The 13,951-nt window shown below is 43.4% G+C and overlaps 1 protein-coding gene across 2 annotated transcripts in view; it reads right to left on the reverse strand.

Moving 5' to 3' along the window:
* Positions 1-3,584: 3,584 nt before the first annotated feature.
* ppm1lb (protein phosphatase, Mg2+/Mn2+ dependent, 1Lb) overlaps positions 3,585-13,951 on the reverse strand; it is a 123,334-nt gene continuing 112,967 nt past the window's right edge. Inside the window, exons 3-5 of one of the 2 annotated variants that reach the window (XR_009827411.1) lie at positions 12,065-12,226; positions 5,596-9,071; positions 3,585-5,379 (exon numbers count right to left, since the gene is read on the reverse strand). Coding sequence is in view for 1 of the 2 variants with exons in the window: in XM_062059891.1 (XP_061915875.1) it covers positions 8,731-9,071; positions 12,065-12,226 (503 nt within the window). In the remaining variant the exon portion in view is untranslated. Of the gene's footprint in view, positions 9,072-12,064; positions 12,227-13,951 lie in introns of both variants that reach the window. The other variant, XM_062059891.1, reaches the window with a different exon arrangement.

The following is a 13,951-nucleotide window of genomic DNA, read 5'->3' on the forward strand; positions in this document are numbered from 1 at the left end:
TTTGGGTTATGACCAAAAGGACAAGATCACGGGTAAATGAGTTTCCTCCGCTGGGTGGCGGGTCTCTCGCTTAGAGATAGGGTGAGAAGCTCTGCCATCTGGGAGGAGTTCAAAGTAAAGCCACTGCTCCTCCACATGGAGAGGAGCCAGATGAGGTGGTTCGGGCATCTGGTCAGGATGCTACCCGAACGCCTCCCTAGGGAGGAGTTTAAGGCACGTCCGACCGGTAGGAGGCCACGGGGAAGACCCAGGACACGTTGGGAAGACTATGTCTCCCGGCTGACCTGGGAACGCCTCAGGATCCCCCGGGAGGAGCTGGACGAAGTGGCTGGGGAGAGGGAAGTCTGGGCTTCCCTGCTTAGGCTGCTGCCCCCGCGACCCGACCTCGGATAAGCGGAGGAAAATGGATGGATGGATGTTTTTCATGTGGTGAATGTTTTCATATTCACCTTGGAGATAGCAAACCACCAAGTTTAATTAAAATAGTGGTACTTCAGTTTGAGCACACGCGGCCCCTTAGTTTGACATTCGCAGGTGGATTGGATCACTTCTCGTAGGAAAAGAGGCTCTAATCGGGACTTTGGACTGCAAAAGTGATAACCATATACTTGAGAAAAGACTACCCGTCTAGCTCAACGCCAACATTTGAGTTATGACTTAAAGCAGTTGTTTTCCAGACACTTACACACGAACATCTCCTTACATGGTCAGGTTGTGCTGTCCTGATTTAGCACAGATAAAGAAGGAATATATAACTGATAGTTTGGCTTCTCCAGGTTAGGAGTCCTTCAATTTTTGGTTCAGTAAACCGTCTCCGACGTCTCTTTTGATCCAGCCGCACAGCCGTGTTGCCCTTCTGTCCGGACGAGGATGACAAGACCAGAAATACACATGACCGGAGTTCCTCCCGGTACTGCAGACCTGTTTAATGACACTCGCTTGTAATAAAACATTTTGTTCAGTAAAGCGTCTCAGACGTGTCTTTCGATCCAGCCGCACTGCCGTGTTGCGCTTCTGTCCGGACGAGGGTGACCTCGTGTCCAGTTTGAAAGCCACAGACGAAGAAAAGAAACACACACATAGCAATTTAACCATGAACGCAACATTCTGTTCATTTTCATGCATCGTTTGATGGATTGACATATTGACATATCGGCCCAGCCCTACAATTGTGTTATATTTGTAATGCCTCTGGACCTCGTATTAAATGCTTTTAAATGACATTCATTTACACCAGGGGTGTCCAAAGTGTGGCCCGAGGGCCATTTGCGGCTTTACCGGCCCGCGGCACATCATTCTAAAAATACTAAAACTTTTTTTTTTTTAAACATTAAAAAGTGGAGAAAAAAGAGCAAATAGGTGAAATGCAACGAGAAAAAAGTTGCATTGTTGACTCTAATAACACCATTTTTTAAATAATATCTCAAAAAATAATAATGAATCAAAATCAATGTTGCTATGAATTATTGACTAATTTAAGGACAAAAAGGACACAAATACAACAAACAAAAAAACATGAAAAATATGAAAATTATTTAAAAAAAATACTAATTATATACTAATACTAATGACTATATTGATTGTTATTATAGATATACTAAACGAATTATACTATATATTATCTGAAGCTGATATAGAGATTTAAGTGTTGAATGTAAGAAAAGAAAAAAAACCTTGACCTTTTTATGAGTGGGGCACTTTTGGATCCCCAAGAATTTTAGTGGAATTAAAAAACACCTGTTTTTGCTAAAAATAATAATAATAAATTCTAATCAATTTTGCTATGAAATATTGACCTATTTAGGGATCCAATTCCTTCACATCAAATATTCCACTTTAAAATCTTTTTTGGGAAAAATATTGTATATTTTGTATATTTGCCCCAAAAAATAAAAAATAGGGTTTTGACAAAAAGCTCATAAAATGTTAAAAAATAAATACATAAAAAACAACAACAATTATATATATATATATATATATATATATACATATATATATATATATATATATATATATATATATATATATATATATATATATATATATATATATATATATATATATATATATATATATATATATATATATATATATATATATTTATTTTACCTGAAGTTAAATTATAGATTCAAGCTTTTATATATAGATTCAAGCTTTTAATTAAAAAAAATAAATATGATTTATTTTATATATATATATATATATATATATATATATATATATATATATATATATATATATATATATATATATATATATATATATATATATATATATATATATATATATATATATATATATATATATATATATATATATATATATATATTTATTTTACCTGAAGTTAAAGCTTTTAATTAAAAAAAAAAAAAAAAAGATTTATTTTTAACCTTTTAAGACTGAAAACCTTCTGGGTCCCTAGGACCTAACTTGAGGGAGCCCCAAAGGTTAAAAAAAAAAAGAAAAAGTGTGTGTGTATATACACTACCGTTCAAAAGTTTGGGGTCACCCAAACAATTTTGTGGAATAGCCTTCATTTCTAAGAACAAGAATAGACTGTCGAGTTTCAGATGAAAGTTCTCTTTTTCTGGCCATTTTGAGCGTTTAATTGACCCCACAAATGTGATGCTCCAGAAACTCAATCTGCTCAAAGGAAGGTCAGTTTTGTAGCTTCTGTAACGAGCTAAAGTGTTTTCAGATGTGTGAACATGATTGCACAAGGGTTTTCTAATCATCAATTAGCCTTCTGAGCCAATGAGCAAACACATTGTACCATTAGAACACTGGAGTGATAGTTGCTGGAAATGGGCCTCTATACACCTATGTAGATATTGCACCAAAAAGCAGACATTTGCAGCTAGAATAGTCATTTAGCACATTAGCAATGTATAGAGTGTATTTCTTTCAAGTTAAGACTAGTTTAAAGTTATCTTCATTGAAAAGTACAGTGCTTTTCCTTCCAAAATAAGGACATTTCAATGTGACCCCAAACTTTTGAACGGTAGTGTACATATATATATATATATATATATATATATATATATATATATATATATATATATATATATATATATATATATATATATATATATATATATATATATATATATATATATATATATATATATATAATTTTTTTAAAAATTCACCTGAAGTTGAATTAGAGATTTAAGCATTTCATAAAAATTTAAAAAATACCTTTTTTTTAACCTTTTTTAAGACTGAAACCCTTCTGGGTCCTTGGGACCTAACTTGAGGGAGCCCCAAAGGTTACAAAAAAAAGTGTATAGTCTTGGTTTTGAAACTGAAAAAATATCAAAATGGCCCCGGCATGCTTTGATTTTTTTAGTGTGCGGCCCTCAGTGGAAAAAGTTTGGACATCCCTGATTTACACAAAATGACTTTTAATAGTTTTTAATGCCATCGCGGAAACCCTAAGTGGAGGAAAAAAAGGGAGGGAGATGTTAGATTTTGTTATGTTTGACGGACACATTACTGTTAGAGTCAAATTAAAATGTCAATTTTGCATAAAATGGGACCTTTAAAATTGGGAAAACAGAAAAAAAAACAGCCCACAACACAAAGATTATTGAATCATTTTAATGTTAATTTTTTTTTTAGTACACTTGAAAATATCTTTTTTTTTTTTCTTTTAAACCCACACTGACTTTAAGTCAAACAAACAAATACTAAATGACATTCTGCAAAACGAGAAAAGAAACCAACGGCAGGTACTGTAAATATTGCTGATGCTATACAATCAGCCTCGCTTTCTTAGTTGCGGCAAGGCAGACGCCAACATGAGTACAGTATGTACATTCATTTTTAGAACATCTATTTTACAGGGATCCTCAATTAAAAAAAAAAAAATTGCCATTACAGGAAAGCAAAAGAACACGAGGCCACAATAGTCATTTTTTATGTGGAGTACATAAGTTCAACATGATGTGAAAGGACTTATTGAACAATGTGATTGTGGAGGGAGACGTGGCCAGCGCTGCCTGCAGGAGCAAAGGTCACCGCCTCTGTCCATGGTGCTGAGGACAGAGCACCATCAGACGGGGGGGCGTGGCAGTGCTGACGGCGAGACACGGCTGGCAGGTGATTCGATTTTCACAGGTGGTACGTGTTCATCTAATCATCTGTTGTCTTTAACAGTAAGCGGCGGGGAGCAGGAGGGGGAGAGAGGATACGGACGTGACTGAAAAGTCCTGTTCTGCGGGAGAAAGACTTGGGAGAAAAATCTATGCACATTAAAAACTTTTGTTCAACTTTGCACGCCTGGCTTCTGTGAAGTGTTTCATGTTGTATTCATGTAATGACTTGGAGTCTCACATGTATTGCTTCATAACGGGCAGAATAAACTCCATCAATTTGACCGGAATTGAGACAAATATTCTAGTCAACAGGGTAAGTAAGTAATTCAATGTTATTTATAAAAGCGCTTTTCACAGATAAAATGACAAAGCGCTATAAAAAAAAAAACATAGGTGAAGTAAAACGACAACACAATGAAACCAACAGGGGCAACATCATAAAAAGGTGATTAAAAATGATAGTGTTAGAATAATTGTATCGAAGTTATCGCACAACTTTGTGTTACATTGAGTTCCCGGCGAGCGGACAAAAGCTGTCTTTAATCCCACCAATCAAAAGGCTGGTTAAACTCTACCGTGTAGGATGAGAAGCAACATGAAGGTGTTCTGTTTCTTTCATGTATCGTAATCAACAGAGAGATATTGCCTTGACCCAAGAACTACAAAGCCCGACTCCCGCTCCAGGCACCGCTTGTTTGAACTGTTTTTTACGACCTTTTCTGTGAACTGTTTTACGATCTTTTCTTTTGAACTGTTGTAATCAAAGGCGGTGGCTGTTTACGACCCACGTCCCTTAGAAACAGCTGTTGCCACGTAATCAGGGAAAGTCCAAATAAAAGAGAAGGCGTACAATCTTTCGCCAGAGTGTGGTGGAGACGGTACAAGAGTACAGCCCTGACGTTCCTCCTCAAATTGAGCCAAATTTAATTCTGTCTCTGTTTAATTCTTTGCTTCCTGTCTTGTTTAATAGATGTCATCAGTGTTTGAACCTAACAGATAGTTAAAAGGTGCATTAACTAAAAGCTTTACTAAAAAGAGAAGTTTTCTAATGTTTCTTCAAAGGGTCAACACAGTCAAGATCAGGGAGGGTCTGGTGCCAGTTGTACTGAGGGGCCCCACCATGCAACTGAAGAGTAGGGCCTAACAAGTCATGTACTGAGGGGCCCCACCATGCAACTGAAGAGTAGGGGCATAACAAGTCAGTGATGTACTGAGGGGCCCCACCATGCAACTGAAGAGTAGGGGCATAACAAGTCATGTACTGAGGGGCCCCACCATGCAACTGAAGAGTAGGGGCATAACAAGTCAGTGATGTACTGAGGGGCCCCACCATGCAACTGAAGAGTAGGGGCCTAACAAGTCATGTACTGAGGGGCCCCACCATGCAACTGAAGAGTAGGGGCATAACAAGTCAGTGATGTACTGAGGGGCCCCACCATGCAACTGAAGAGTAGGGGCATAACAAGTCAGTGATGTACTTAGGGGCCCCACCATGCACTGAAGAGTAGGGGCATAACAAGTCATGTATTGAGGGGCCCCACCATGCAACTGAAGAGTAGGGGCCTAACAAGTCATGTACTGAGGGGCCCCACCATGCAACTGAAGAGTAGGGGCCTAACAAGTCATGTACTGAGGGGCCCCACCATGCAACGCACGGGAAGTCAGGACTAAAATCTTGAACTGAATTAGACTGGAAGCCGATGAAGACTGGATCAAATGGGGGTGATGTGGACTATTCTGGGTGCACCAGTCCCAAAGTCTGGTCCATCTAGAGTTTTAAAAGCCATCGAACACAAAAAAAATAAAAATAATATCAGGCATCCACGAAATATTCTGAACTAAAACGTCCAAAAGAATGAAGTGATGTTGCAGTCCCATACTATTATCAACACCTCCTTCATGAACATGACTCTGCATGGCGACTAGCAGTAACACCACAATATTTATTTTCCTCAGCCAGAACCTAATTGACTCACACTATCTCACCAAGCAACACTACTATAGAAATAACACTTGGATTTACTTTAGAGTAGTCAATGTACACCTTAACTTGCAGTGTAGACTTATGCTACCTGTTACACATGTGAACTCAGCGATGAAGACAACAATGTGTTGACTTATTTTCAGCAACACAAGCTGTGCAATGACTACTCTAAAGTACTTCCAAGATTCATTTCTATTGTGCCGTCACTCGAGAAGATACATTACATGTCGGGTGCGGTCCTGTAGGGTGACGTAAACGTGGACGCCGGGTCAACTTTCAAGTAGACGCGGTGAAAATGAGGGATTGACCAATCTACCACACCCCAGAAGCGGTGAAGTTGTCACGTTGTGTAAATGGTAAATAAAAAGAAGAGTACAACAAATCCTTTTCAACTTATATTCAATTGAATAGACTGCAAAGACAAGATATTTAACGTTCAAACTGGTAAACTTTTGTTATTTTTTGCAAATATTAGCTCATTTAGAATTTGATGCCTGCGACATGTTTCAAAAAAGCTGGCACAAGTGGCAAAAAGGACTGAGAAAGTTGAGGAATGGGTGCCATGATTGGGTATAAAAGCAGCTTCCATGAAATGCTCGGTCATTCACCAACAAGGACGGGGCGAGGGTCACCACTTTGTCAACAAATGCCTGAGCAAATTGTTTAAGAACAACATTTCTCAACCAAGCTATTGCAAGGAATTTACACGCTCCGTAATATCATCAAAAGGTTCAGAGAATGTGGAGAAATCACTGCACGTAAGCCATGATATTACGCACCTTCGATCCCTCAGGCGGTACTGCATCAAAAAGCCACATCAGTGTGTAAAGGATATCACCACATATGCTCAGGAACACTTCAGAAACCCACTGTCAGTAACTACAGTTGGTCGCTACATCTGTAAGTGCAAGTTAAAACTCTACTATGCAAAGCCAAAGCCATTTATCAACAACACCCAGAAACGCCGCCGGCTTCGCTGGGCCCCGAGCTCATCTAAGATGGACTGATGCAAAGTGGAAAAGTGTTCTGTGGTCTGACGAGTTCACATTAGTTTTTGGAAACTGTGGACGTCTTGCCCTCCGGACCAAAGAGGAAAAGAACCATCCGGATTGTTCTAGGCGCAAAGTGTAAAAGGCAGCATGTGTGATGGTATGGGGGTGTATTAGTGCCCAAGACATGGGTAACTTACACATCTGTGAAGGCACCATTAATGCTGAAAGGTACATACAGGTTTTGTTGCCATCCAAGCAACGTTACCATGGACGCCCCTGCTTATTTCAGCAAGACAATGCCAAGCCCCGTGTTACATCAACGTGGCTTCATAGTAAAAGAGTGCGGGTACTAGACTGGCCTGCCTGTAGTCCAGACCTGTCTCCCATTGAAAATGTGTGGCGCATTCTGAAGCCTAAAATAGCACAACTTAAGCTGTACATCAAGCTAGAATGGGAAATAATTCCCCTTCAAAAATGTCTCCTCAGTTCCCAAACCTTTACTGTCAGAATAATTGTATCTAAGTTATCACAAAACTCTGTGTTGCCATGAGTTCCCGGCGAGAGGACAAAAAGCTGTCTTTGATCTTACCAATCAAAAGGCTGGTAAAACGCCACTGTGCAGCATGGGAAGCGACACGAAGGTGTCGGTTTCTTTGATGTATTGTAATCCACAGGGAGATTTTGTCTTGAGGAAGCAGGATCTGACTCCCCTCCAGGCACCTTTTCTTCGAACTGTTTTGTAACCAAAGGCGACGGCTGTTTACGACCCCCCGTCCCTTTAGAAACAAGCTGTTGCCATGTAATCAGGGAAAGTCCAAATAAAAGAGGAGGCGAAACAAGCTTTCATCAGAGCGTGGTGGAACACTGGACAAGGGTACAGCTCTACGCGGTTTCTACGCCTATTTGAAATCTGTCTCTGTTTAATTCCTTGCTTCTTGTCTTGTTTAATAGATGTCATCAGTGTTTGAACCTGACGTTTACTGAGTGTTGTTAAAAGGAAAGGCCATGTAACACAGTGGTAAAAATGCCCTTTTTTGCAATGTGTTGCTGCCATTAAATTCTAAGTTTATTTGCAAAAAATAACAAAGTTTACCAGTTTGAACGTTGAATATCTTGTCTTTGCAGTCTATTCAATTGAGTATAAGTTGAAAAGGATTTGTTGTATTCTCTTTTTATTTACCATTTACACTGCTTTTGTGTCTTGTAGAATACCTTGCAGCATGACATCAAGTTACTCACCTCCCGTAGTACATTGACGTCAACAAAACAAGGGCCTCGGTACTTTAGAAGAGGTTCAAAGTCTACGACTAGACTTAAATCCATTAGAAAATGTTTCTAGGGACATGAAGAGAATTGGTCAATTAAAAAAAAAAGACTTTTAAGATGCTCGTATTGATGCAATAAGCAAGTGTCGTTGTGTTATTTTCAACGGGACGGCAGAATGTGGCTCTCGGAATATTCCGAGGAGCCGTGCTATAGCATGGATTTGCATCTAGTGCAGGCAAGTAGTGCACTTCTTTTTGCCTCAACGCGACACAATCACTTCCACGCTTGACGGACATCCTTACTGCGCACTTTAAAAGCAAATAAATAAAAAGGGGCGGAGCACTCGTCTGTAATAGAAATCCCACAAAAAGTGTCAGGGTCGATCAGTTATCTACTGCTCACCAGCCTTCCCTTTGAACTTGACCACCATGACCGTGATGTTGTCGGGGCAACCGCGGTAGTAAGACTGGAGGACGATGCTCTTGGCGCCGAAGTGAGGCTCGTCCAGGCGCTCTCGGACGAAGCGCACGGCTTCCTCGTTGCTGAAGGTGTCCCAAAGGCCGTCCGACGCCAGGATCATGAAGCGGGGCTGCACCTTGTCCAGGTCAAAGGACAGGACGTCGGGATCGGAGACCACCACGTTGAGGTTCTTCAGGGTGTAGTCGCCCAGCGAGCGCGACATGGCCAGGATGCCCTGGACGCGCCACGAGCCGTTGAAGCTGATGAAGCCGCCTGTGGGATCAAGGGATTCCAAATAAGGAAGCAGGAAGTGACATTCCACAATGTGTAGCTGCAATGGCTCCGCAAACATGGACGTGTCCTGGAGACGTTGGATTACATTTAAGACTTCCTTACTTGGTCAAATGTTGGAATAATTACGTGTAAGTTATCACACAACTCTTATGCTTTAAAGGCCGTTGCTATATCCATCCATCCATCTTCTTCCGCTTATCCGAGGTCGGGTCGCGGGGGCAGCAGCCTAAGCAGGGAAACCCAGACTTCCCTCACCCCAGGCCACTTCGTCCAGCTCTTCCCGGGGGATCCCGAGGCGTTCCCAGGCCAGCCGGGAGACATAGTCTTCCCAACGTGTCCTGGGTCTTCCCCGTGGCCTCCTACCGGTCGGACATGCCCTAAACACCTCCCTAGGGAGGCGTTCGGGTGGCATCCTGACCAGATGGCCGAACCCCAGCCTGTCGCCTCTCACTGCCGGCAACGCCAGAGTGGAAGAGAGTCCAGCCCCTCTCGAGAGAACCGGTTCCAGAGTCCTTGCTGTGCGTCGAAGTGAGTCCGACTATGTCTAGCTGGAACTTCTCCACCTCGCGCACTAGCTCAGGCTCCTTCCCCCCCAGCGAGGTGACGTTCCACGTCCCAAGAGCTAGCTTCTGTAGCCGAGGATCGGACCGCCAAGTGCCCTGCCTTCGGCCGCCGCCCAGCTCACTTCGCATCCGACCTCTATGACCCCTGCTATGGGTGGTGAGCCCATTGGAGGGGGGACCCACGTTGCCTCTTCGGGCTGTGCCCGGCCGGGCCCCATGGGGACAGGCCCGGCCACCAGGCGCTCGCCATCGTGCCCCACCTCCGGGCCTGGCTCCAGAGGGGGGCCCCGGTGACCCGCGTCCGGGCGAGGGAAATCTGGGTTCCTTGTTTTTATCTTTCATTGAGGTCTTCGAGCCGTTGCTATAGTTATTATCAATTGTGCTGAAGTTGTACTTTTCTATCTGTGCAAAGGGACAACGTGCAATCCTGGATTGCGAGTCGTCTCGTATGACTGCCAAGGGCGAACATCGAGTGCCTTGACGCAGACAAAGCAGGGACAGGGCGATATCACGAGTGTCAGCACATTTGCAATTCATGAATAATCACATATTGTGTCTAGCTGGGGCTGCTGAAATTACCCCCCCCCCCCCCTTCCTTCAGAAGCAGCCTCAGTGATGTAGCCAGGGACCTCCCGAATAAATAGAGGAGCACGTGGGCTGTGCCTTAGAGCGTAGGTTGGAACTGTAACTAAGTGTACAGCCCAATACGTCTCTCCTCATTGAGCCAAATTGAACTCTTGTCCCTGCACGATTCCTTGCTTCTTGTCTTGTTTAATAGATGTCATCAGTGTTTGAACCTGACATCAAGGAACTTTCTTTAATCTTCTCCAAGCAAGGTCAAAGCCAGGATTTTTAAAAAGACTTAGGTCATGAGATCAGGCCACTGAAGACTATATGACTTATAGTACAGGTCAAAAGTATTTGGCCACCCATCCAAATGATGAGAATCAGGTGTCCTAATCACTTGGCCCGGTGTATCAAATCAAGCACTTAGGCATGGAGACTGTTTCTACAAACATTTGTGAAAGAATGGGCCGCTTTCAGTGATTTCCAGCGTGGAACTGTCATAGGATGCCACCTGTGCAACAAATCCAGTCGTGAAATTTCCTCGCTCCTAAATATTCCGAAGTCAACTTTATTACAAGAAAAGTGAAGAGTTGGGGAACAACAGCAACTCAGCCACCAAAGTGGTAGGCCACGTGAACTGACCGAAGTGCATAGTGCAAAGACTTTCTGCACAGTCAGTCGCTACAGAGCTCCAAACTTCACGCGACCTTCCAATTAGCCCACGCACAGCACGCAGAGAGCTCCACGGGATGGGTTTCCATGGCCGGCCAGCTGCATCTAAGCCATACGATGCAAAGCGTGGGATGCAGTGGTGTAAAGCACGTCGCCACTGGACTCTAGAGCAGTGGAGACGCCTTCTCTGGACTCATGAATCCAGTGTGAAATTTGGTGGAGGAGGAATTATGGTGTGGGGTTGGTTTTTCCGGAGTTGGACTTGGCCCCTTTCGTTCCAAGTGAAAGGAACTTTGAATGCTCCAGCATACCAAAAACATTTTTGGACAATTCCATGCTCCCAACCTTCCTCTTCCAACATGATTGTGCACCAGTACATAAAGCAAGATCCATAAAGACGTGGATGACAGAGTCTGGTGTGGATGAACTTGACTGGCCTGCACAGAGTCCTGACCTGAACCCGATAGAACACCCTTAGGATGAATTACAATGGGATGGCACTTCAAGTTCATATGTAAGTAAAGGCAGGTGGCCAAATACTTTTGGCAATATATATATATATATATATATATATATATATATATATATATATATATATATATATAGTGCTGTAATGGAAATGTATGTTTTTTCCTTCCTCCAGTAAATAAATGAGCCACTAGATGGCAGTGATGGACCATTGTGCAGTCTGACCCTGCAGGACTCATTCCTCTGGTCCTCAGGATGCAGCAGAGTGGGAGAGAGGATGCAGCAGAGTGGGAGAGAGGATGCAGCAGAGTGGGAGAGAGGATGCAGCAGAGTGGGAGAGAGGATGCAGCAGAGTGGGAGAGAGGATGCAGCAGAGTGGGAGAGAGGATGCAGCAGAGTGGGAGAGAGGATGCAGCAGAGTGGGAGAGAGGATGCAGCAGAGTGGGAGAGAGGATGCAGCAGAGTGGGAGAGAGGATGCAGCAGAGTGGGAGAGAGGATGCAGCAGAGTGGGAGAGAGGATGATGGCTGAGTGGGAGAGAGGATGATGGCTGAGTGGGAGAGAGGATGCAGCAGAGTGGGAGAGAGGATGATGGCTGTGCCTCCAGTCCACACTGACCTCATCAGCTTCAGTACCACGACTAAAACCCTTGTTATGTTGACGGTCTGTTGGTATGTACCTGGAAGGATGTGGGCTGACTCACCAGCTTTCTTGATCCTCTTGCGTTCCTTGAGCTGGTACGGCTTGTGGTCGTGTGATAGAGGAATGGCGTTGCCGTCCTTATCGCACAGCACCCCTCGGGAGTCGCCCACGTTGGCCACCGTCAGCTCCTTATCGGACAAGAGGGCCACCAGACACGTGGTGCCTGCGGGGGTAGGGGGGGGGGGGGGACATGAAGATGGAGAGTGGCTGGTGAGAAAAGATGGGAATTTTAATTTGAAGACATCACGGAACATGAAAATATCTACTCGAGCGGGGGTCAGCCACCCGCATGCGGCTCCTGGAGCATTTAACCTACTCAGTGGTTGGAGTGGCCGCCCTGAGACGGGTAGGTCGTGAGTTCAAACCCCGGCTGAGTCATACCAAAGACTATAAAAATGGGAGCCATTACCTCCCTGCTTGGCACTCAGCATCAAGCTTTGGATAGGGGGGTTAAATCACCAAAAATTATTCCCGGGCGTGGCCACCAGTGCTGCTCACTGCTCCCCTCACCTCCCAGGGGGTGATCAAGGGCGATGCAGAGGACACATTTCACCACACCTAATGTGTGTTTAACTTTTAACTTTTTAAAAAAAAAAGGATTGCATCTGGTCAGGATGCCACCCGAACGCCTCCCTCGGGAGGTGTTTAGGGCACGTCCGACCGGTAGGAGGCCACGTGGGGAAGACCCAGGACACGTTGGGAAGACTTTGTCTCCCGGCTGGCTTTGGAACGCCTCGGGATCCCCACGGGAGGAGCTGGACCCAGTGGCTGGGGAGATGGAAGTCTTGGATTCCCTGCTTAGGCTGCTGCCCCTGCGACCCGACCTCGGATAAGCGGAAGAAGATGGATGGATGGATTGCAAATGGAAAAAGATGGAGGAAAAATATTGATTTTGTTTTAGTATGTTTTAAGTCTGAGGACAAACATGACACAAACCTTCCCAATGGTTAGAACTACCACTGTTTAATATGTTTGGTGAACATTCCTTTTGTCCGACTCATTTCGGCGGTTCTTGAACTCACCATAGTGTGGGCTGTGACGCAACAGTTTGTTTACGTGTAAAATCTTCCACGCCATCTTTGTCTCATTTTGTCCACCAAACGTTTTATGCTGTGCGTGAATGCACAAAGGTAAAATACCCTCGAGGTCGGTAAGCACAACCAGAATTATTCCGTACATTAGGCGCACACCATAATAATACTCCTATGTTGAAGCACAGTACAATCCATCAAGTGGTGTGGCTTCATAGCTTACCAAAGTCCTACTAAAACATTTTCACAAATTTTTGAGCGCCGTGTGTAATGTTCTATATTCTCAATGGAACATATAACATGTTGTTGTTGTTTACTTGAGTCATATTGCAGTCTACACGTATCTCTTATGTGTGACTGCCATCATATTGCAGTCTACACCAATCTCTTATGTGTGACTGCCATCATATTTCAGTCTACACGTATCTCTTATGTGTGACTGCCATCATATTGCAGTCTACACATATCTCTTATGTGTGACTGCCATCAGTCTACACGTATCTCTTATGTGTGACTGCCATCATATTGCAGTCTACATGTATCTCTTATGTGTGACTGACATCGTATTTCAGTCTACACGTATCTCTTATGTGTGACTGCCATCATATTGCAGTCTACACGTATCTCTTATGTGTGACTGCCATCATATTGCAGTCTACACGTATCTCTTATGTGTGACTGCCATCATATTGCAGTCTACACGTATCTCTTATGTGTGACTGCCATCATATGGCAGTCTACACGTATCTCTTATGTGTGACTGCCATCGTATTTCAGTCTACACGTATCTCTTATGTGTGACTGCCATCGTATTTCAGTCCACACGTATCTCTTATGTGTGACTGCCATCAGTCTAC

The sequence above is a fragment of the Entelurus aequoreus genome, linkage group LG10 (assembly GCF_033978785.1).
Source record: "Entelurus aequoreus isolate RoL-2023_Sb linkage group LG10, RoL_Eaeq_v1.1, whole genome shotgun sequence".
Taxonomy (NCBI): domain Eukaryota; kingdom Metazoa; phylum Chordata; class Actinopteri; order Syngnathiformes; family Syngnathidae; genus Entelurus; species Entelurus aequoreus.